The following is a 22,984-nucleotide window of genomic DNA, read 5'->3' as shown; positions in this document are numbered from 1 at the left end:
TTGTGAATGATTTAAATTCATTCAATAAGTTGCATATTACCTACATTCGCAATCTGCTTTAAAAATAATGCTTGAAATCTAACACTAAATATAACACCTGTACTAACATTACACTGTTGCTAAGTTGAACACTTAACTTATACAACTAAAAATTAATTACGCTTATTATCAAAGGTATGGTATTTTAAAATTTACGTTTATATTGTTTATCTATTCGTAAAGTAGTTTTATGTTGTTTCATTGAATACTGTTTTAATATGATTATCTTGTATTGTGTTTTTAAGGAAGCATGCGTTCATACCACCAGTGACATACAAACTGTTTAAAGAAATAAATAGAGCATGGATTACTACTTGCAAGGTAAGTGAAATACAAGTGCTAGACAGTGGCGTAGGCAGGGGGGGGGGGTTAGGGGGGGGGGTTATTACCCCCCCCCCCATAGACCCCTCGGTATATATAAAAAGTATTGGGGGGGGATGCAAATCGAAAGTTTGAGGGGGGGGGGGGGTGCAAATGAAAAGTTTGAGGGGGGGGGGTGCAAATCGAAAGTTTGAGGGGGGGGGGGGGTGCAAATCGAAAGTTTGAGGGTGGTGCAAATCAAAAGTTTGAGGGGGGAGTGCAAATCGAAAGTTTGTCCCCGGGTAAAAATTGGAACCCCCCCCCCCCCTTGAGACGATCCTGGCTACGCCACTGGTGCTAGATGCAAATCATTAATATACATGATATGAAAGCAGTTAAAATTATGTTAAAATAAATTAGTTATTTGTCATTTTTATACACAAAATTCTTCCAAGCTTTCAGCATATTTTTATAGATTCATGATCACGTAGCATCTCAAATCCGGGTACCCACAAAATCATTTCGACTGAGTGGAGTTTGCTTTTGAAAGAAGTATCAATGAGAAATATCATTATCATAGCTTTTATAAAGTTCCTGATTAATTCTTGCTTGTTATGAAATAATGGTTACAGGAATTAGTTTCATCTATTCAACCGCTGCTTTATTTTTTTTACCTTTTCTCTACTGAAGTGACTTATTTCTTATATGGAATAAGTATACGTATAAAACCGTGCAATAAAAATGTCCATTTAATAAAAACTATAGTATGTTAGATTTATCAGTAACCAAACAAAGACGCTACCGAATGTGGTTACACATCTGTGGTTGATATTGAACACTCCACGGAGATGTTCTCCAGCTATAGACAGGCGAAGCAAGGAGTACTCTGTGACATGATATTAAACTTGTAACATTTTTTTTTCTTTCTCCAGCATATTCGTCACTTTATTTTTATAGAAAAATTATTGCTGATTACACAAAAACTTGAGACTGTTTTTCAATTGAATTTGTATTTCTTGTTTCAGTATTTAAGCAGAGACAATAAATGATATATGTTATTTCAGTAACATGACACTTATGTATTATTATCCATGTACTTCTCCAGGAAATCATGAATGTGAGATCGCTTATGGAGGTGAAGCTGACTTACACAAGCACTTAATAGACTGTAAGAAGAATCCAGGTCATGTCAACTTTATACCTGTGAATGATTTTAACTTGGATCATCTCCCCTCACGTTACCGTGACGTCATCATGTTGGAACTAATCAAAGCTTTGTCTGCCCTAACGGTCCTGATAAAGGTCAATTACACCAGTCTAGAAAGACCAGAGTCTGTTCCATGCTTCCCTGGTCAATATCCATTTTATAACACAAGAGGAAGTGAAGTGTTGAGAACAGGGACGGGGAGGGTGTGTGGTGTGGTCAAGTATACCGAGAGTGACAACAAGGGCACTTGTCCATGTGGCAAGTGTCAACACTCGGACACACCGAGCAAAGTGTGGGGGGAGGTATGTGTGTTGACAGCCACACACGTGGTGTTTGATGACAGTGAGGCGAGACAGACCAGGTGTGTTGTAGGTTTTGATGACAATAAAAGTCCAGTGGTCAGTCTTGATGGCTGGAGGGTTGCAAAGGCAGACTGTGAGTCGGACAGGTGTATGTTTAAATTGGTGTCATGTGACATACAGTTGATAAATTACCTGCACAAAATTTGGCTTAGCTTTGAGGATCTTTGTTTTTCGGCAGAGGATAAATACGCTGAATTTGATAAAGAGGACAAGTTGACCGTTATAGTGTCACATCCTCATGGCTGTCCTAAGCAGATCTCTGTAGGACAATGGACACAGGAGAATAAAAGACGTGTTGGGGGCACCAAATACATCAAGTACACGTACACAACAGCCACATGCACAGGCAGTAGTGGAGCCCCAATATATACAGTACGAGCTGATTTCATGTCTCATGCTCATAGCGGGACGAGCTCTAAAGAAGAAAACTACAGTGGAGAATGTGAGGAGGGGTACAGTTCCTACCAATATGCATTAATGCTACAATAGTAAAATCTTCTTCTTCTTAAGAGGCGTGGGATTAATTGAAACAACGTTAACTGATAAAGATATCTAACTTTAACGTTAACCATGTTTATAACTAGCCATTTAACCTAAATCTTACCGAAACCTTAAGTTAATGACTGGGTTTAAACTGAAATTAAAACAAGCGTTTCGTGAGAAGTGGCCAAAGAAATTAAGAAAATAAGTCATTTAATAAAAAATAAAATTACATTTTGGTGTCGCAAATAGCTCAAATAGGCCCCACACTGTTGATCAGAATATTGGGTAGATTGTGACATGGAGTGTATTTACTAGCTGTTTATCATACCTAAACTGGAAAACGGATAGTGAGGTCTGTGCTTAAACATTTCAACAACTTCAGTATGTTTAATAGGCAAACTTAGCTTTCTTCGTATATACAACGATTACATTCGGCTTGTGCATGTTTTGTGGTTCAAGTTATGTGTATTTTCGGGGGGTGTGTTAGTTTTTTCTTAAGTTATATATTATGTTGGAGGTTAAAAAAAACACCACTGTCCAATACGCATTACCGTTACAACTTTATTCTTATATTAAATCCTGTATTTTAAACTATAGATATTGATGATATATCTGCAATGAAAAATATGAATACGCTTATTATTGAAATAACGTATTATTTTACATTCATGGTTTTGCGTTAAGATGAGGTATTGGATAATGTAACTTATTTAGACATAATATTCACTTGAAAATACATGACTAAGCTCCACAATTTGTTATTCAAAAAAACCAAAATCCTAATTCATTTCCATAAGCGTTTTGAACAGCACATTTCAAAGAGCAAATAACTTAATCGTGGGAATCAGTGATAATTAACTTCCGTTTCAAAAGTAGCATTGCTTTTAAGCTCTTAAAAAAATATCTACTATCCTAGCTAACATATTAGAAACCACATTAAAATGGAAACACAAAAGTACATGTGTGACTCATATGATCTAGTATTATCAACAACAACAAAAAAAGCAGTAACGTCAATCCTTAGTCAAATCATTCCGTGTTCTTCACCACTTCATCCATAACTGACCTTTCTACTGCGCACAACCTACGTGTTATCAATCTTTTCATTTTACAATTCATAAAATTCATTCACAAGCTATGCATAGAAGTATATATTATATAAATATATACATTTAAAATTATATATATATATATATATATATATATATATATATATTTATATATACATTTGTAAATATAAAGACTCCTTTAATTTCGTTGACTTCAATTTCTAGTGATTTTTCCAAACTAATAAAATGAGGAAATATTGTTATGATAATCTGAAGTACACTGACTTATTCTTATTGTATTGTAAATACAATTTAGATTTTTTTCTATAGTAATTTTTATTTCTAATTGTAGCATGCATTATGTAGCCTGTCAATGGTTTGAAAGTCGCTGTACCATAAAAAAATAAATTGCATATTTTATATACAATCGTTTAAAATTGTGTTTTTCTGTTATCACAAGCTTGATTATTTCGCACACAAAACACAAGCACACCCGAGCACTAATACTCACTTCTGTCTTATGAATTGACGAGATATCGACCTGTTGAAGAGTAGAATCTGACCAACGATCAGTGTTTCTTTCAGACTTTTTTCTCCGGGGGGACACTTAAAATTTTCGGGGGGGGGGGGAGCGGTAGACCTACTTCGGGGGGGGGGGGGGGCGGGCACTGTTAATAGTATATATTTTCTATATAAATTATATAAATTTCATTTCGTTGGGGGGGGGGGGGCGGTAGAATTTTTCGGGGGAGATGCCTGTAAGAAACTCTGCCAACGATCCTACTGGAGATTTGATGATATGGACAAGTTGACCAATATAGTATCACATACTCTTTTCTTTATTACATCTGACTATGTTGGACAATAGACAAATAGGCGTGTGGATAATGTTTGGGACAAGTACCCTAACATGTAGGCGTACAGGTCTTGAACCCTGTCTATATGCCGGGATTTCACTTGTGAAGGAAGGTATAATATGGGCGAGTGCTGTCAGGAAAGCCGAAACTGTTAAATCTCTCTACACCATGTAAATACCTAATTGGGAAGTGCACAGGCGTAGCTTTATGAATCCTTTTTTATATTAAACCATTGAGTTTTCTCCCTTATCGCCCCCCCCCTCTAAAAATTAGAACCAGATCTATGTACTTAGCTCTTACATTTATTAATTCTATTGGAAAACGCATTGGCATTACACTGTTGCTGGGTGTTTAATGTTTGAAGTAGACGTCACCGACGCTATTCAACATACTATTTACCTCTGTAAATCTATACATTTTGCAAATGTCTCAGTTTGCCCGCATCCCCCATCCCCCCTGCACCCACTTTCTGTTTTATAGCTTCAAACAGAACATATTTTTAAGTAATTTTTTAATAGATCATTGTTTCCTCTATAATGTGTCAGTTTCTGTCTTTGTTTCAATTCCTTACATCTTTTCGGAAATTGACTTTAATTGAACTGGTATTGGGGTCGGCGTGATCGAGTCGGTAAAGCTCATGGTTGCTAAATTGAAAAGTCTCGAGTTCGAACCCTCGGGCAGATGAGGGACAGGAACTCTTCTTGAGAAACAACTAAATAATCAAACAACTGCTGCCTTGTAGTTTGTTCTTGGTTGGACAAAGGCTATGGAAGCCAATCCAAAGGAAAAGCAGGCTGAAATCGGAGTCAACGACCTTTATTGCGCATAACAAGTTCACATGTATACTTAATTGTGTTTGAAGGAAACCCTTCCAATACTACAAATTAAGAACGCAGAAGAAAAAGAAGAACTGGTAATATATTTTGCGTTAGTTTCACTACCCCTGCCCCCTTCCTCCTCTTCCCATCTTCTTAGTCCCACGTTGTTCGTTCCGCACCAATCACTACCCTCTTGTGACGGTAATCTAGAAGTGCATACAGCCATCAAACCGCTGTTCAGCTGCAACGTAACAATAAGGTGTCCTTAACGGAAAAATGGCTCTATTCAAAGAAGGACCGTATTAAAGGACGTCACTAGAACACACTACGAGTCTCTCTATATAGCTCAAATGTTGATTTAGAAATTTAGATCTCAAATTTTTTTTCAGGTAATAGCAAACACACAGCCGGTTAGCTCTAAATTTAAGTGCAACGATTACACACCTTTCAATGATACGACGTAAAAAACTTCTTTAGGTTATTCCGTTTCCATATTTTTGTAACCAGGATGTAAATTACAAAGTCTTTTATGTTTATCTATCTGGCAAATATTTTTTGATGATCGTATATTTTAGAAAAATTAAATTTTAATGTTTTTTTTTGTGATTGTACACAGACTAGAGATACATTAAACATTAACACCCGTGCACCTGTTATATTTTCTAATTGGAAATACGAGACTAACATGCCAGGTATCATTAAATTTCGAGTAGTTTTGATCTACATACAAGTAACGCTTGTTTCCTCAGGTAAAGTTGAAAGCTTTTAAAATTACTTTAAAGCTCTTCCATATATATATATATATATATATATATATATATATATATATATATATATATATATATATATATAGTGTTTGAATATTTCAAACGTTTTTGTCAGTGTTAAGATACGGGCTCAACAATTTTGCCAACATTTGACTGTTATAGTTAACCAGCCAAATTATGTTAATATCAATTCGAATATATTTAGTCAATAAATGACTAACTTGCACGATGTTCATAATAATTGTTATTATTCAGCTTGTACAAACGGCTGGTTTGGGTTGAACTGCCAGTACAGATGTCACTGTACAAATGACTTATGTGACGACAACGGCAGATGTATCGGTGACTCGCGGTGTGCCCGGGGATGGTTTGGACAGAGCTGTCAGTACCGTGAGTTTTATTTGCACTTCAGGAGATGTGTTAAGTTCAAATGTTATTTTATAATACAGAGGCGTAGCGATGGGGGGGGGGGATTGAGGGGGTGGAAATCAAAAGTTTGAGGGGGGGGGGTGCAAATCGAAAGTTTGTCTCGGGCGCCGGGAAGGGTCGCTACGCCTCTGTTTTAATATTGAGCGGGGAGGATCACCCATAATCAGAGAGAGAAACAAAATAATTCACCAAAACAACAACCACTATTAGACATACACAGCTATTACAGCATACCATTTGTGGGATATATCAAGCTAAATATGTTTCTAAAAATTATTTCATTAATATTTTTTTATAAATTTCGTTATCTAGTGTAAACAATTTTCATAGAACGTACGTAGAGTATTTAAAAAGTTTTCGTAGTTTTTTTTAAACATTTTACATTTTGTATTAATCAACCAATTCATCATTCTAATTCAATTTGATTTTCGAGAAGATATTTCTGGCATAAGCCATTCACAATTAAGTTGCCCCTTTAAAATCACCTATATACTACTAAAACTAAAGTTTGTTTACATGTTTAAATAGTTATTTGTTTGTTTTTTTTGTTTGCTTTTTTGTTTGTCCGTTTGGTTACAGGAGAGAATCTGCAGTATATGTAGAGCTGTAAAATAGTATGTAGGTTGAGAACAATTTTCTTTTTTAGACAGACTGTTTAATCACAAATTAATTTAAAGACGTTAATAATTTATTGATTTATTAATTGGTAGATTAACCACATTAATTATTAAAGTTCAGAACAATGACTTTACTTATAGTGAATAGTGACGTCACATGATTTTTTTTTTTTTTTTACAAAACATTAATGCTTGCTTCCATTAAATATTTTGCTGCTCATTCGAAATTTTAACGCATTATAAAGCTAATTTTCTGTGGACTAGAGCTTTAACGATATGTCCGTTTGATATTTTTATTAGGTTCCAACACTAATAATTTTCAACAGTTCTTTTTTATTTAAGTATACAATAAATGATTCTAGACATCTAGATCTAGAATCTAAATATCAGCTGTCGAAGGAAGTTATTTATAGATCTAGAATCTAGGTCAAACCAAAATTAATTTGTTTAAATTAAAAAGCCTTTTTAAATCAGAATACATTATTGAGTTTCTTTAATAAACTATTTTAGTGCATAAATATTTGATATAAATCTTTGCTTTTTAGCTTCACGGATCATCTAATTCAAGAATGCAAGTGATTTATCTATCTAGGTTCTAGAGTCTAGCTTGACTCTAGCCCAGTGTTACTTCGAAAACTCGGCTTAACCAAATCAGTCGTAGAATCTAGATAACTTTATCTAGATCTAGATAATAAGGGGTTTCTATACTAAAATATTTGAGACCTTCATTATTTTATATAAATCTTTGTTTGCTTAGCTATGGAATGGGCTAATTTAAGATAAAATTGAATTTGAAAGATACTAGATCTAAATCTAAGGCCAATTCGCGTAAATCAAGTTTCATAAACAGAGTAAAACTATTTATATGAACCACAAAAAGTGTCATGATGTCACGAGCCTAGATAGCTAATATGATAGTGTAATTGGCTTCCATGCGGGTGGCACGGGTTAATTTTTTTTTTCAATTTACTTCTTTTTGAATGTGAGGTCTGGTTATTTTTTGATGATAAGTGACAGACGTGATGTCATTTATGGATGACCCCCAAAACCCATAGTTATCTAACTAGAAAACGGGTAGGCTAGTTGATACTAAGTTTACCGCTGTCTTTAACTGTTTAATTGTGTAATCTTTTGTCTAAAGGATTATTATAATAAATAACCTGAGGGTAGCCTACATGTTTGTGCTTTCTGTGTCAACCCCGCGCTCCGGGGGATCTTACTTACTTACTTAATTCTCATCACTCCCTGCAGCAACACATCTCCGCCATTCCACTCTGTCTTGGGCAAGCCACTTTAGTTCTTGCCAGTAGCTTGCATTTCTTCTTCTATCTATCTTCTCCATGTTCTCAGTGGTCTTCCTCTCTATCGCTTTCCAAGCGGAGTTCACTTCAGCGCTATGTTGGGGAGCCTTCTTTTGCTCATGCGTAGGACATGGCCCAGCCATCTCCATCTCCTCATTCTAACTTCTGAATCAATGCCGTTTAAACCAGTCCTTCGTCGTATTTCCTTGTTCGGGACTTTGTCGTCCCGGGGTATCTTAAACTATAGAAAAAAATCAGCAACAACCTCTGAACTAGTCGAAAAAATCCTAAACTTAGCTAAAAAAAACCCGGGTCATAACAGAAAAAGAATCAATACCCAAAGCTGCACCGGAAAATTAAGGGTGATCCTTTCCACATCTATAAAATGTCATTCCTTAATTATAATGTAATGTTACTACCCGAAAAATAAGGTACTATAAATATATCTAAATGGTCGTTCATAAGTGATATCACGCTTTAATTAACATAAACATAAACATGCAACATCTCAAGCAAATACCGCACACCCCGAAAACGTCATTCTTTTGTTCACCTCAATCTTGCAATTTTTTTTAAACTGGGCTTTCTGTTTCATATTAAAAGAAGCTAGTGCAACATTACGTACATTAAGCAACAATAATTTACAAAAAGCTTTTAAAGGGTACGAAAAAAAGTAAAAAACAAAACTTAAATTCATTTCAAAGAAAGTACTTTTTAAAATACAAGATATTGACGTCACAAACAATGGAAATTATAATTTGAAAGTTGAAAGTTAATTTTAAATAGATAAATCTGTCTGTCTCTCTCTCTCTCTCTCTCTCTCTCTATATATATATATATATATATATATATATATATATATATATATATATATATATATATAAATGCTTCACGTGCTAGCTTATATTTACAGAGGACCTGACCGGCAGAGACACTACAATCACGCCACCTGAAATTGCTATCTCTGATGGTGACGACACGACATGTATCCAGCTAGAGAAAACCACGATCACGTGGCCATTTGCGTATCGTATCACGTGGTTGAGAATTGTGTTAATTAAATATTGTAATTATATTATATAAAATTATCATCGATTTAAATTTTTGAAAATGTAGTTTTTGTCTTAGACTTTCGTGACTTATATTAATAAAAAGATATCAAGCAATTGCTAAAATAATCAATGGTGCACGTTACTTCTAACTTTAATCAGTTGTAATGTCACACATAATCTTAATTCTATCAAAACTGCTTAATGACAAAACCGTTGTTGATTCATGATGTTGCACCTATTTCCTTGATTGGCCTAGCTGGCGCTAGAATACTAACCCAAAGGCCCGAGTTCGAATGCGAGTTGAAGTCAGTCCCTGAGTCCACCCAGCTCGTATGGGTACTTAACACACATTAGGAAAGTAAAAGTGGCTGGTCATAGTGCTGACCACATTATCCAATCATATGTCCAAGTCACAGAAACATGTGAACTCTTCTTCACTTGCTACGTGGACCGTTAGGTTTAAAAAGAGAACTTTACTTTTAGAACCTCGATAATTAAAATCAGCAGTCGCAAAATGTATCTTCACATATAGATTCAGTTGGTTAATAAAGACACTTAATTCCAAATAATGTATGATTAGATTTTTTTTTTATTATTTAGGGTCATTAAAGTTGCTAAACATTACCTTCATGGACAACGCTAATAAGATTATAACTTGCACTGACAAAGCCATGCTACGTATCAGCGAGACGGTCACCGACATCTTATGTCATCTGGATGTTACCGTTGTTCAAGTGTATCTTGACTTTAGAGAAACAGTTGCTCTCTGTTCAGTTTATATTGATGGCGGTAAGAATTATTTAAATAGAGTAAAGTACACACATAATTAAGGCTTCTGCAAGATTCACAAATATTTTACTCATTATTCACGACATCTTTGTATACATTTTAACCAGTGTTTCTTTCAGGCACCTCTTCCAATGAAAACGAAATAGGATTTATAAAAGAAAATATATACTTTCACTAGTGTCCGACCTCACTCCCCCACACCTATGAAAATCCTCTCCCCCCGAAAGTTTCAGTGTTCCTCCCCAACACCTCGGGAGAAAAAGTCTGAAAGAAACGTTGATTTTAACATAATCGTAACTATACTTTTACTGGAAGCAATCTTATACAGATTTGCTAATTTTAAATTACGATTTCCGAAGGACGGAACGTGGCACTAAAACAACCAACAACCCAGTCGTCTGACTACAGCGAAGCTGGGGTAGTCTACGACTCTTCAAGAGCTGTGGATGGAAACCCAAGTGGTGACTTCAACGGTCAAAACTCGTGTTCTCACACATTCAACACGCCCAATAGCACTTGGACGGTCTTATTTAATCAACCACGTGATGTCAACAGATACGTGCTGTATAATAGAGGACGTGAGTACGAATTTGTAGTTAATATATTATTCCTACACATTTATTTTAAAGGCAAAATCAACGTAAACATAATAATATACATAATTGACTTCTACTTTCTTGTATACAAAGTAAAGAAAAATCTAAATAACTCTCGCTTCCTTGAACCAGAAAAAAAAAATTTCGCAATTCGGTCTGTATATTTAAGTGGTCGGTGAGGTTGAGTCGGTAAAGCTCATGGTTGATAGCCCGAAAAGTATCTCGCTGAACCCTCGGGCAGATGAGGCTCGTTATCTGGGGACAGCCACTCTTCTAGAAGAGACAACTCCAAAATCAAACAACTACTACCTTGTAGTTTGTTCTTGGTTGGACAAAGGCTATGGAAGCAAATGCAAAAAAAAAGCAGGCTGAAATAGACGTCTACGTATACTTAATTGTGAAGGAGGGGATACCCTCCAACACTAAAAAGAAGTCTGTATATATATATATATATATATATATATATATAAATATATATATATATATATATATATATATATATATATATATGTGTGTGTGTGTGTGTGTGTGTCTGCGAGATAAGTTTTAATTTGATGGAAGATATTTTACATTTAAATAGCAGATCGCATAAGATGATTTCTTTCATCTTTCGAGCAATTGAAAACGGCAATATTATATTTTCATAAATAGGATCCTCCAAGAACTTTTAGCCTTCAATGTTTTTCTCGAAAACAAAGTATCAAAATATTTACCTACTAGTGCCAAAACCCAGCTCTAAATCTCGTATCAGATCATAGGAGACAGTTAATTGAATCTGATATGGACATTATTATTGAAGCATTGATTGTCATTCTTGTTAGATATTTTTTCCCTTTATATTTGGCATTTGGGTTGTAATCTTCTATTCACCCCTCCCCTCCCCAAATGAGCGCGCACGTACACCCACACATTTTTCTCTACTCGCTCATCTTATTTTATCCCTGAATGGTAGATTCGCTTGCAGTTTTAAAGTTTCCATGTTCTTTTCACATACCTGCTGCTCATTTAATCAAATCAAGCAAGCTTTGTAGAATTGTTATATCATACATATTCTGATGCAATCAATCCCATTTATATATTTCTTTTGCTTGCTGATATTCTTATTCATTTTATCTGGGCTTGTATTCTCGAAGATGTTCCCCACCTGTTACCATCTTCCACCTTCTGTAATTGTTCTTTTACTTTCTTGGTTATATTAAGAATGAAGAAGAAAGTTTCTCTAGAATCACACACGCTTAGTTGCTGGCAGGCTACATAATAGTAATATTTCGTTTGTATGCAAATCATTCTATTTCTAATGCCAGACCCTTCATTTAAAAAATAAAATTATTACTTTATTTAATAAGTCGAATACATAAAATGTTTTTTGTAATTATATAATAGAAATACCAATAATTGGATGTTTTACGAGATGCGTGTAAGAAACATTGCAATAAATACCTCCTATTTATTGAATGTTGCAATATACTGTTTATTTTATTTTAGTTTTAACTATAACCAAACGCCTGAAGGGTTTCAATCTTGTGAGCTACAACGCCCAGCACATAGCCCTATTCAACTACACAGACACCAACCCAAGTGACACCGTGATGATCTACAACGTGACAACTACAGGGACTAAGGCCGTGGCCTCAATTACAATCATAGCAAAGGATGTTGACAACATTTTGACTCTCTGTGAAGTGGAAGTTTATGGCTGTAAGCAACACCTTTTTTAAATTAAAATAATTGTTAATGATCATACTGGTGATTTAAAAGCCGTAACTGTAACACCTTCAGACGACAGCTGCCCTAAGGGGACCTACAGCATTGGGTGCAGCAGTACGTGCAACTGTCGGGACGAGAGTGAGTCGTGTTTTGTTGCCACTGGTCAATGTTGGTCTGGATGTGCTATTGGGTATCAAAGTGAAGGCTGCTCTCAGCGTGAGTAATAAATAAGTCAAGCATGTTTCGGTGTTTCTTCTTCTGTCAAATCAAATGTTTTTTGATTTTTTGTCAATGTCTTACAATGTCTTACAATGTTATCTAGTTTTCCTTCTGTTCTTTCCAAGCCATTTTTAGTCCACAAATGCAAGTTAGTGAATGTTTTGCCGGCAATAGTGATTTTCACATGGTTTCCTAGGGAATTTTCCTATTTCGTTCTCTAGTATACAGAGTAGAGACGATAACTTAAGTATTATTTCAGTTAGCTAAACAAATATAAGTATGTTATATTTAGTAGTATTAATATATCTTATTCTTGGATTGCTCTCAAATTTTGAGTGACCTCTTATATCCGGAAGTGGTACTTTATTATGTTTTTGGTTTGTAAAAAAAGCGATTACAAAATTACAGTCTCAGTTAGGTGGATGGTGTTCAATATATAAATATAATATCTTATTTTCTTGATATTCTAAAATTTTGATTTCCTATGATCGGAAGTAGTAATTTACGCTTTTTTTCAACTTCTCAAACATGTCACTTCTACATACCTGTTTGTTTCTAACTTTTTAAGTAGGTCATTACTCAATTACAATACGTTGTGACATAATATAATACTTAAGTAGGCCTAGTTGTTTAAATTTTAAAAATCAATGTTTCCTTTATTTAAAACAAGATAATAAAAAGTCTAGTGACAATTTAAGCGCAATTTCCTTATGTTATCTAAAAATAGATATGGGGTGCGTTCAAGCTAGGAGAACGATCGGTTTGTAGGTGTTTATGTAATTTTTTTAAAAAAAATTGTGACCGAACGAAAGGATATTTTTGAAAACTTTCTTCGGCAATATTGTTCTAAATTATGGCAGGAATCGATTGGTAAATGTTTCAAGTCGCTAAGTGGTCTGGTTGCCGAGATATGGACAAAAAACTGCATTTTTTCGAGGTTTTTTGGCTTTTCCGGGAAATCCAGGAAGGAATTCTGTGAATTCTTTTGACCCACAATCATCCTTGGAACTTGCTTAACATATTTGCTTTGGAACTAGTCCTCGATATTGCTTCGTTGAGGAGGAGATACGACTTAAACTGCGGACACACATCCACACATCCATACATCCATCCAGAAATGACGAGTTATTAAAGGCAATTGCCAGTATGGAAATTGCGCTAAAAAGTTATCTTTTTTTCTCTGTATTATGCACATATTTTTATTTTCTCCTCTCATCGATTTTATTCTATTTAAAAAACATTTCTATAGCCCGATTGCAAAGAAAGAAAGTGCTATCTCCCTTACTGTTATATAAGAACTAGACTACCCGTCATCCCTTGGATAACTGTGGGTTTCGGGGGTCATCCATAAAAACATCATGTCTGTCACTTATCGTCACAAAAAAAAAAACAGACCCCACATTCAAATAGACGTCACACCTCAGACGTTTTTGTCTTTCAAAAACACCTATTTCGGCTGAGCATGGGTCTGACAATACTATCCCTTTATATGCTGAGATCACAAAAAAACAGGTCAACTCTACTTCACCCGCCCAGTGTCCCCCCAACTTAGACATGTTTCTTGTGTTTGAAAACACAGAATAGAGTTTCTTCCAGACATCTCGGGGGGAGGGAGGTGAAAGCCTCCGCCAACCTCCCCCACACGAAGAAATTCTACCGCCCCCCCCCCCCCCGGAGAAAAAAGTATGGAAAAAACACTGACACCAACATAGGCTGAGCATAGGTCTGACCACATTACTCTTTCATATGCTGACTATCCCTTCATATGCCAAGAACACAGAAACAGGTAAACTCTACTTCACCTGCCCCGTGTCTTGCCAAGTCCCGATAGACAACTTTATCATTCACATCTATTTAAAAAAAATTAAATTAATAATTACAAGATGTGTTTCGAACCCGTACCACACACACACGGTTAGCGATTTCACTATCAACTCACCTATTTGGAAGGTCAATTATAAGCAACTTTAGCGTTATAGAATCCTTGTATGAAACTTAAGTTACGCAAATAGGCCCTAGATCGAGCACTTCAAATTTAATATTATCCCAAATTAGGCTATGCCATAGCTAAACAAACAAAGATTTATATAAAGTAAAATATAAAGGCCTGAAATAGTTTAGTAGGACTATATCTAGATAGAGCTAGATCTAGAATTTTGCAAAATTATCGGTATAGAAGCCGCGCATGAATCTTAAGTTACGCAAATAGGTCCTAGATCTAGCATTTCCAAATTAGCATATTCCATAGCTAAACAAACAAAGATTTATATAAAATAATAAAGGTCTAAAGTAGTTTAGTATATAGAAACTCATTATTATCTAAGTCCAGATAGAATTATCTATATTCTAGATCTACGACTGGTCTGCTTAAGTCTAGTTTTTGTTTTTTTGGATTGTATTTTTAGCTAATAAATTTTTGGTTTGACCTAGATTCTAGATCTAGATCTATAAATAACTTTCTTGGACAGTTTGTAGAACTAGAGAAATTTATGGTAAAACTAAATGAAAAAGACAGTTGAAAATTGATATAAGTATTGGAACGTAATAAAAACAGCAAACGGACGTATTGTTAAAGTTATAGCCGTCAGAAAGTTAGCTTAAGAACGCGTTAAAGATCTGAATAAGATACGAAATCTTGTATTGGAGCCGCCATTTATTGTACTAAAAAATAATTAAATCATGTGACGTCAATCAAAGTAAAGTAGTTTTTCTAAACTTTTAAAATTAATGTGGTCAATCTACCAATGAATAAATCAATAAATTAATTAACGTCTTTAAATACATTTGTGGTTAACAGTCTGTCTGAAAACAAAAATTGTTCTCTACCTACATACTATTTTACAACTCTCCACATAGAGCAGATTTCTCTCCATTACCCAATCAGACAAGAATCACCAATACGCTATTTCGAGATAGATAAAGTCACCAATAGAAGAGTGGCATACAAATTACGTCAAATAAAATCAAATTATATTATCTAACAACATAATGCTTCTCAATTAAATAGATCTCAGTTTAAACGCATGATCAGATTATATTTCCTAAATAATTAGTCTCTGTTCCACCCAGCATGTGCGGAGACTTACTACGGAGAAGACTGTGCACAAAGGTGCAGCACCAACTGCCCAGGTCAGCTGTGTAACAACGTTGACGGCACATGCAGGAGTTGTCCTGTGGGGAAAGATGGACCCTACTGCGAACAAGGTAAGAAATAACTTTAATTTTAAATATTCATTGGCGACTTTTTTAAAACAAACTATAAAATGCAATACATTATGAATACCCAAATTGTGTTTGTCCTATCAATCAGGTACAAAAAATAGAGTGGATACTGAGAAAGCTGTTGTAATATTTACATTATCAATTATTTTGCTCATGACGTTAAAAAATGTAAACAGGATATCTGTATACGAAAATATTATTTAGGTTTTCCTGCAAATTTCTATTTTTAAACCCCAGAGTGTAAAGAACACAGGTACGGCGCTAACTGCAACATGACGTGTCCACCAAACTGCCTTAACAACCTGTGTAATAGTGTAACGGGCCAATGTTTGGCGTGTGTTGCTGGTTACACAGGTGCTATGTGTGATCTAGGTCAGTTGTAATAAAAAAATTATTAGTGTTTTATTTAGTTTACTTTTTGAATCTTAAGTAACAGTTAACTAAAATGTGTAATTAATGTGTAATTATATATATATATATATATATATATATATATATATATATATATATATATATATATATATATATATATATATATATATATATATATATATATATATATATATATATACACATATATACATATATATACATTTTCAACAATAGCAAAGTTTCGATATAAAAGCATATTGTGTAACGCTCATCAGAATGTGCGGCGACATATTTTGGTGAGAACTGTAGACGACGATGTAGCTCAACATGTCTGGACAGATTGTGTAACAACACGGACGGTTTGTGTGTGAGTTGTGTGGTGGGGAGGACGGGAGATTTCTGTGAGAAAGGTAAGGCTACACGGTATGTGTGTGAGTTGTGTGGTGGGGAGGACGGGAGATTTCTGTGAGCAAGGTAGGGCTTCACGGTTTGTGTGTGAGGTGTGTGTGGGGAGGACGGGAGATTTCTGTGAGAAAGGTAAGGCTGCACGGTTTGTGTGTGAGTTGTGTGGTGGGGAGGACGGGAGATTTCTGTGAGAAAGGTAAGACTACACGGTTTATGTGTGAGCTGTGTGTGTGTGTGTGGGGGGGGGGAGATTTTTGTGAGCAAGGTAAGGCTACACGGTTTGTGTGTGAGGTGTGTGGGGGGGGGGAGGACGGGAGCTTTCTGTGAGCAAGGTAAGGCTACACGGTTTGTGTGTGAGTTGTGTGTGGGGGGGGGGGAGAGATTTCTGTGAGCAAGGTAAGGCTACACGGTTTGTGTGTGAGTTGTGTATGTGGGGGGGGGGAGGACGGGAGATTTCTGTGAGCAAAGTAAGGCTACACGATTTGTGTGTTAATTGTGTGTGTGTTGGGAGGGGGGAGGACGGGAGATTTTTGTGAGAAAGGTAGGGCTAATGTACATTGTTCACTTGTTTGATATCAAGTTCGATAGACTTTGTACAAGGTCACTTGCTTACCACCATAGAAGGCTGCTTGTAGATAGTTAATGCACGATGTTCGCATGAATGTGTGTAATATTTATCTTTTTGGCTGTTTTAATTTTAAAATTATATTCCACATTTGTTATTGCAATAATGTTATTAAAAAAGCAGCATACTATTTTTTATGTGTTGTTATGAACTCTGCAGACGTTGAATGTAAAACAAGTAACGGAATATGTTCAACGAATCAACAGTTAAGTCCCCTAACCTCTTCTGTGAGCGGTAAGTTGAACACAGTAGAAAGATAAGGCTTACAATTTTAAATATAATTTTTTTTTAAATCAATGAAAAATTATACAGTACTATGGATAAGTCATTTATACGTGAAAAGACACAGATCGTAAAGAAATAAGAATCTCATTCCAGGGGTGATCATTGTTAAAACGATATATCACTCTACATACCAACCAGAGAAATTAAAACGAGAAAAAAATACGCTTTATTGTATGCAACAAAGAACGTTTTCTTTAACATCAGTTAAGTTTAAAATAAATGCTACTCATTTTGCAACCAGGTTAAATAATAAATAGTACATGTATTTGTGATGTTCGAACAAAAAAGTCGATAAACTAAAATGGTGCAGTCAGGGTTTGTTCCAAATCTAATACAGAATATAACAATTTTTAGTTATATGTGTTAGCAACATGTTGTATGTAAGTAAGTACAACGTGTACGTTTTGTGTACACAGATAGACTGGCTGATGGTGTAGGGATTGGTGTTGGCGCTATGTGTGGCGTGGTGATTATCATTGTATCTGTTGGCTGTATTGTGAGGAAGGTCAGGGCTACATCAGGAAGGGAAACAAGAGCTCATAGGAAAAGTAAGGACATGGGTAAACTTAGACATGTGTAAACTTAGACATGTGTAAACTTAGACATGTGTAAACTTAGACATGTGTAAACTTAGACATGTGTAAACTTAGACATGTGTAAACTTAGACATGGGTAAACTTAGACATGTGTAGGAAATTTAGGTGTCTGATTTTTCATGTTTTAAGTTAGATTATGTAATTTTAAAAAAAATGCATATTTAAAAAGATGTACATATTTTTAAAAAGCTTACATATTTAAAAAAAACACGATAGTCTGAGCGATTCTTTAATGTTTGTCAAATGAATACAGCCCTTGTCTATTTCGAAAAATGTAATTAAATAAACCAATTAATTTTAAAACACAATGACACATCTATTTCTGAAAAAGAGACGCAAAAATCCTTTCGAAGAATTAACAAATATTCAGGATATTTTAGGTTTTAATACTGTTTATACCAGCGCTGGTAGTAAAGAAAGTTCTGTTCGATACCATATTTAGTAGTAAAATCAAACTATCATTATATTACTTGGCATTATCAGTTTGATGTAAATAATAAATGACGTTATGCTATGCTAATCTCGAAGGTTTCGCATTTAAACCCAGCTAACCACATCATTGTCACAGAAAACTAGTGGTTAAAGATGTTCCAGTCCTATCACAAAAGCTAATTTCTCCAACATTTTCCTACTTTTTTCTGTACTTTATTTCAGACAATCATCAGGACGTCTCTGCATCGGGCCAATCATCACAAACCTCACACAACAAAGCTACAGGAAACGCTAGCACAAACCTTAGCTGCTACGACAATTTGGGTGTAGATGAAACCCTAGCAGCGACTTACGAAACCATTTCTATTCACGACGTTAATTGATAACGTATAAGTTTAAGATTGCATAAGTATGGATGAATATGCATGTATAAAGACAGCACAATATTTTAATATGACACTGATAAGAAATAGAAGTTTATTGTGAAATTATTATTTCGTCTAGAAAATGTATCAAACTAAATCTCTCTCTCTCTCTCTCTCTCTCTCTCTCTCTCTCTCTCTCTTATAATTTCATTGAGTCTTAAATAGAAAATAGTATTTGATCGGTTGCTCTCTCTCTCTCTCTCTCTCTCTCTCTCTCTTTTGACCCCAAATAATTCATGAACTACAAGAGCAAACAAAACTTGGAATTTATGAATTGCACCATCAAAATACTTTACAGTTTTATCATCTTTGGTTGTAAAGAAAAATGAGACAACTTTAACCTCCACGAATAGCAACAAAGAAGAAAAAAATTAAAATATCATTTCAAATTAAGAAGCTGATAATATTAAATTCTTCTTTAGCTATTTAATGTAATTAATAGAAAATTCTTCAAAAACATGGGTTGTTCACTTGGGCATAAATCATTGTGAATCATATGAGTGGTTTATTTGATTCTTCTTCGTTCTTCATTAAGTATATGACAAGCAAAACGTCGTGTATTAACTAAACTGTGGTCTCAAGATCAGCGGGTGCCCCATAGAGTTTTTCCTTGCGTAGGATGTGTAGGGGCCAGTGTTTGGATCGCGCCTGGCTATATAATGTGATCATATATGCAGGTGTAGTGATCATATGTGTGGGTGAAGTGTGTGGGTGTAGTGATCGTATATGTGGGTGTAGAGATCATATGTGTTTTTGGAGTGTGTGGGTCTAGTGATCATATATGTGAGTGTAGTGATCAAATGTTTGGGTGTAGTGATCAAATGTGTGGGTGTTGTAATCATTTATGTAGGTGTTGTGATCATATATGTGTGGGTGTGGGTGTAGTGATCATATGTGTGGGTGTTGTGATCAAATGTGTGGGTGTAGTGATCATATGTGTGGGTGTAGTGTGTGGGTGTAGTGATCGTATGTGTGGGTATAGTGTTTGGGTGTAGTGATCATATATGTAGGTGTTGTAATCAAATGTGTGGGTGTAGTGATCATATGTGTGGGTGTAGTGTGTGGGTGTAGTGATCGTATGTGTGGGTGTAGTGATCATATGTGTGGGTGTAATAATCATATGTGTGGGTGCAGTGATCATATGTGTGGGTGTAGTGATCATATGTGTGCGTGTAGTGATCATATGTGTGCGTGTAGATACGTGGTCTAATGTGTAGGTGTAAGGTCAGGGTATTGCGATCTAAGGTCTAGAGGATTTTGTGTTAATTCACAACATCTTATCGTTCTACAATGTATGCATCAGTGTACTAATCGCGCTTGCATACTTCTTAATGGTTTATGATTTAGAAAGTATAGAACTGCAACAAACTCCGGTATTTCATAGACATTATGACGCATAGTTAAGATTTTAAAAATACAATTGTATTTGATATGATTGTATCAAAATTACTTTCGAATGCTGCTGTAAATAAGGGCTAACTGTGTACTTTCTAAAGGTAGAGAGTAGGATGTATTTTGTAGATGTGTATTTTGTAGATATTCGTACCATATAGGGAGTGATTAATTTTTCACATTTTGTTGCAAATTGGAAGTAATATCTAAGAAAGTACTTGTGGACAAATAAAACAAATTTTTATGTATAATAAATTCAGACTATAATATCTGAAACGAACCTTACGTTGTAGTATTTCATATTATTTCATAACGAGAGAGAGAGAGAGAGAGAGAGAGAGTAAGGGAGAGTAAGAGAAAGAGGGAGAGACAAAAGAAAAAACAAAACGAAAAGGGTTAGAAGCCCGCGACTGACAGATGTTAAGCTGTCCATTCGGTCAAACTAGAGATATCAATTGGTTAAAACCTAGAATTTTTGGTATCTCGAAGAGAGCTAACAAGTCAACGCCGCGGTTTTCTGTAGAATTCTCGACTCTGAATGTGCTCTCATTTCCACATCCAGTTTCCCTCTGCAAGAATAGAAAGGTGTTGTGGTTCTTTGCTTATCTAACAGTCGAAAATAAGCTTTGTTTTTACAGTATAGTATTAAATAGTCAGTGAGTGACGTATGATGTAATGGAGCTACTAAAAATAGCTCACCCCTAGTTATTCGACTGGAGTAGTTCATCTAATAGGTATGGTTACACCTTTGTGTTATTCTCAACTACACCACTAGAAGACACTACATGTTCATTTACCTAGCACACAAATTAATGCAGTAATTTAATGCATATACAATCTATTGAGGTAATAGCGACTACTCAAAAGAGTAATTAAAAGTTTCAATGATCGTGGTGCAATTAGTTATACACACCTATAAATTAAACGCCGGCAACGCCTTACTTAGTTTATTAAGTTCACCTAACTTTAAAACCCGGATGTAAAAAACAAAGCAAGCCAAGCATGCTTATTCTAAAAAACCATTTATAAACATTCCAGAGAAATGTTATACTTTAGACCAGGGTTCTCCAAACTATGGCCCGTAAGGCCCTATCATCCGGCCCGTGGAGATCTTTTTGTCTACGGAATAAAATTAGGAAATGTGCGTGTATCCTGCCAAGATCATCCGCCGCTTCCGTGGATGTTATGTTTTTATCGAATTCAAATAGAGGCGCACAGTAGTGCGTTGTTTTCCAACCGCTCACTACATTGCAAAACATAATTGCTAAAAGTGGCAAACCGTTAACAGATGGTGAAGTGGTGAAGGAATGTTTGTTAGAGGTGGCTGAGGAACTTTGCCCAGACATGTGAAATTTTTTGAAAAAGTAGCTTTGTATGCAAATACCATTGCCCGCCGCGTTGCAGAGATGGGTGAAAACATAGTGATTCAAATAGCGAAAAATGCAAGCAAGTTTCGCTATTTTTCAATTGCAATGGATGTTCTCAATTGCTTGTGCTCATTAGAGGTGTGGATGAAGACATGAACATAACACAAGAGCTGTCTTCCTACATAACATATATGACGCTGTTACATGAGATGATTTTATATTCAATCAGTTAGAAAAAACATTTGCTGATTATAACTTGGACAAGGCTTACCACAATTACCTGACTGTTGATGGAGGAAAGTACATGAGTTGAATATAGAAAGGCTAGGTTGGACAAGCGTATCAGAAAAAAACATTCTACAACCAATGTTCCTGCACGGTATTATTCACCAGCTAGCGTTGTTTGCTAAATATATGGGCATTGGCAGTGTACTGAATCCTGTGGTGAAGATGGTGAATTTAATAAGGTCACATGGGTTCAACCATAGACAGTTCAGAGACATGTTGAAAGATTCAGACACAGATTCGCAAGATTTACCACATAACACATAATTAAGATGGCTTAGATGTGAGAAAGTTCTGGGCAGAGTATTTAAGTAACGGAAGGAAATAGTTGACTTCCTGGAAAGTAAAGGAAAGCCACAGCCACAATGTGATGAAGTGGGTATGAAAATGGGCCATAACTAATCATTAAAATGTTCTGAACCAAAATCTACAAGGAGAGTAAAATCTAGTTTCTGATCTACATACACACCCAACGGCCGTCAGATTCAAGCTTGTCTTGTTTTTGGAACAAGTACAGGCCAACAACATTACGCTTTTTCAGCAGTGCAAGGTCTTACGGCTGAATCAACAGTTGAGTTCCCCCACATCATTTGCATGAGAGATCATCAAAGACCTCCAGCCGCAGATTCAACAGCTTTTTCTGACTTGGCTTCGAAGGAAGAAGAAGTGAGACCGTTTCAAAACAGATGTGGCCAGCTGCCAAGATAAACTACAGTTGGAGAAAATGACCTCCTTAGGGACAAGCTTAAAAGAAGGACTGGTCGGTTTTTAACAATTTTTTGCACAAGGAAGACTTTCCTAATGTCAAAACATTTGCGCCCAGATAACTTTCAAATTTTGGAACAACATACATGTGTGAACAAATATTTTATGTGAAGAACTATTTGAGAACAAACTTGTGCGATGATAATCTCAAGGTACTATTAGAGACATCAAAACTAATGCCAGAAATGTTTGCTATTCTGGCATCCAAGAAACAATTCACC

At 35.4% G+C, this 22,984-nt stretch overlaps 1 protein-coding gene across 1 annotated transcript; it reads left to right on the top strand.

Moving 5' to 3' along the window:
* Positions 1-341: 341 nt before the first annotated feature.
* Positions 342-19,629, top strand: LOC131945845 (uncharacterized). The gene is made up of 13 exons (XM_059306458.1): positions 342-360; positions 1,445-1,848; positions 2,164-2,350; positions 9,882-10,070; positions 10,430-10,648; positions 12,152-12,364; positions 12,446-12,589; positions 15,662-15,796; positions 16,052-16,186; positions 16,462-16,596; positions 17,376-17,450; positions 17,918-18,049; positions 18,752-19,629. The coding sequence occupies exons 1-13, from the start codon at positions 342-344 to the stop codon at positions 18,910-18,912; spliced, it is 2,148 nt and encodes a 715-aa protein (XP_059162441.1). The 3' UTR covers positions 18,913-19,629.
* The last annotated feature ends 3,355 nt before the right edge of the window (positions 19,630-22,984 follow it).

The sequence above is a fragment of the Physella acuta genome, unplaced genomic scaffold (assembly GCF_028476545.2).
Source record: "Physella acuta isolate Inbredline_101_S28 unplaced genomic scaffold, ASM2847654v3 ptg000537l, whole genome shotgun sequence".
NCBI classification, from domain to species: Eukaryota; Metazoa; Mollusca; class Gastropoda; family Physidae; genus Physella; species Physella acuta.
Note: the sequence above shows the minus strand (reverse complement) of the source record. Positions and strands in the feature narration are given on the sequence as shown.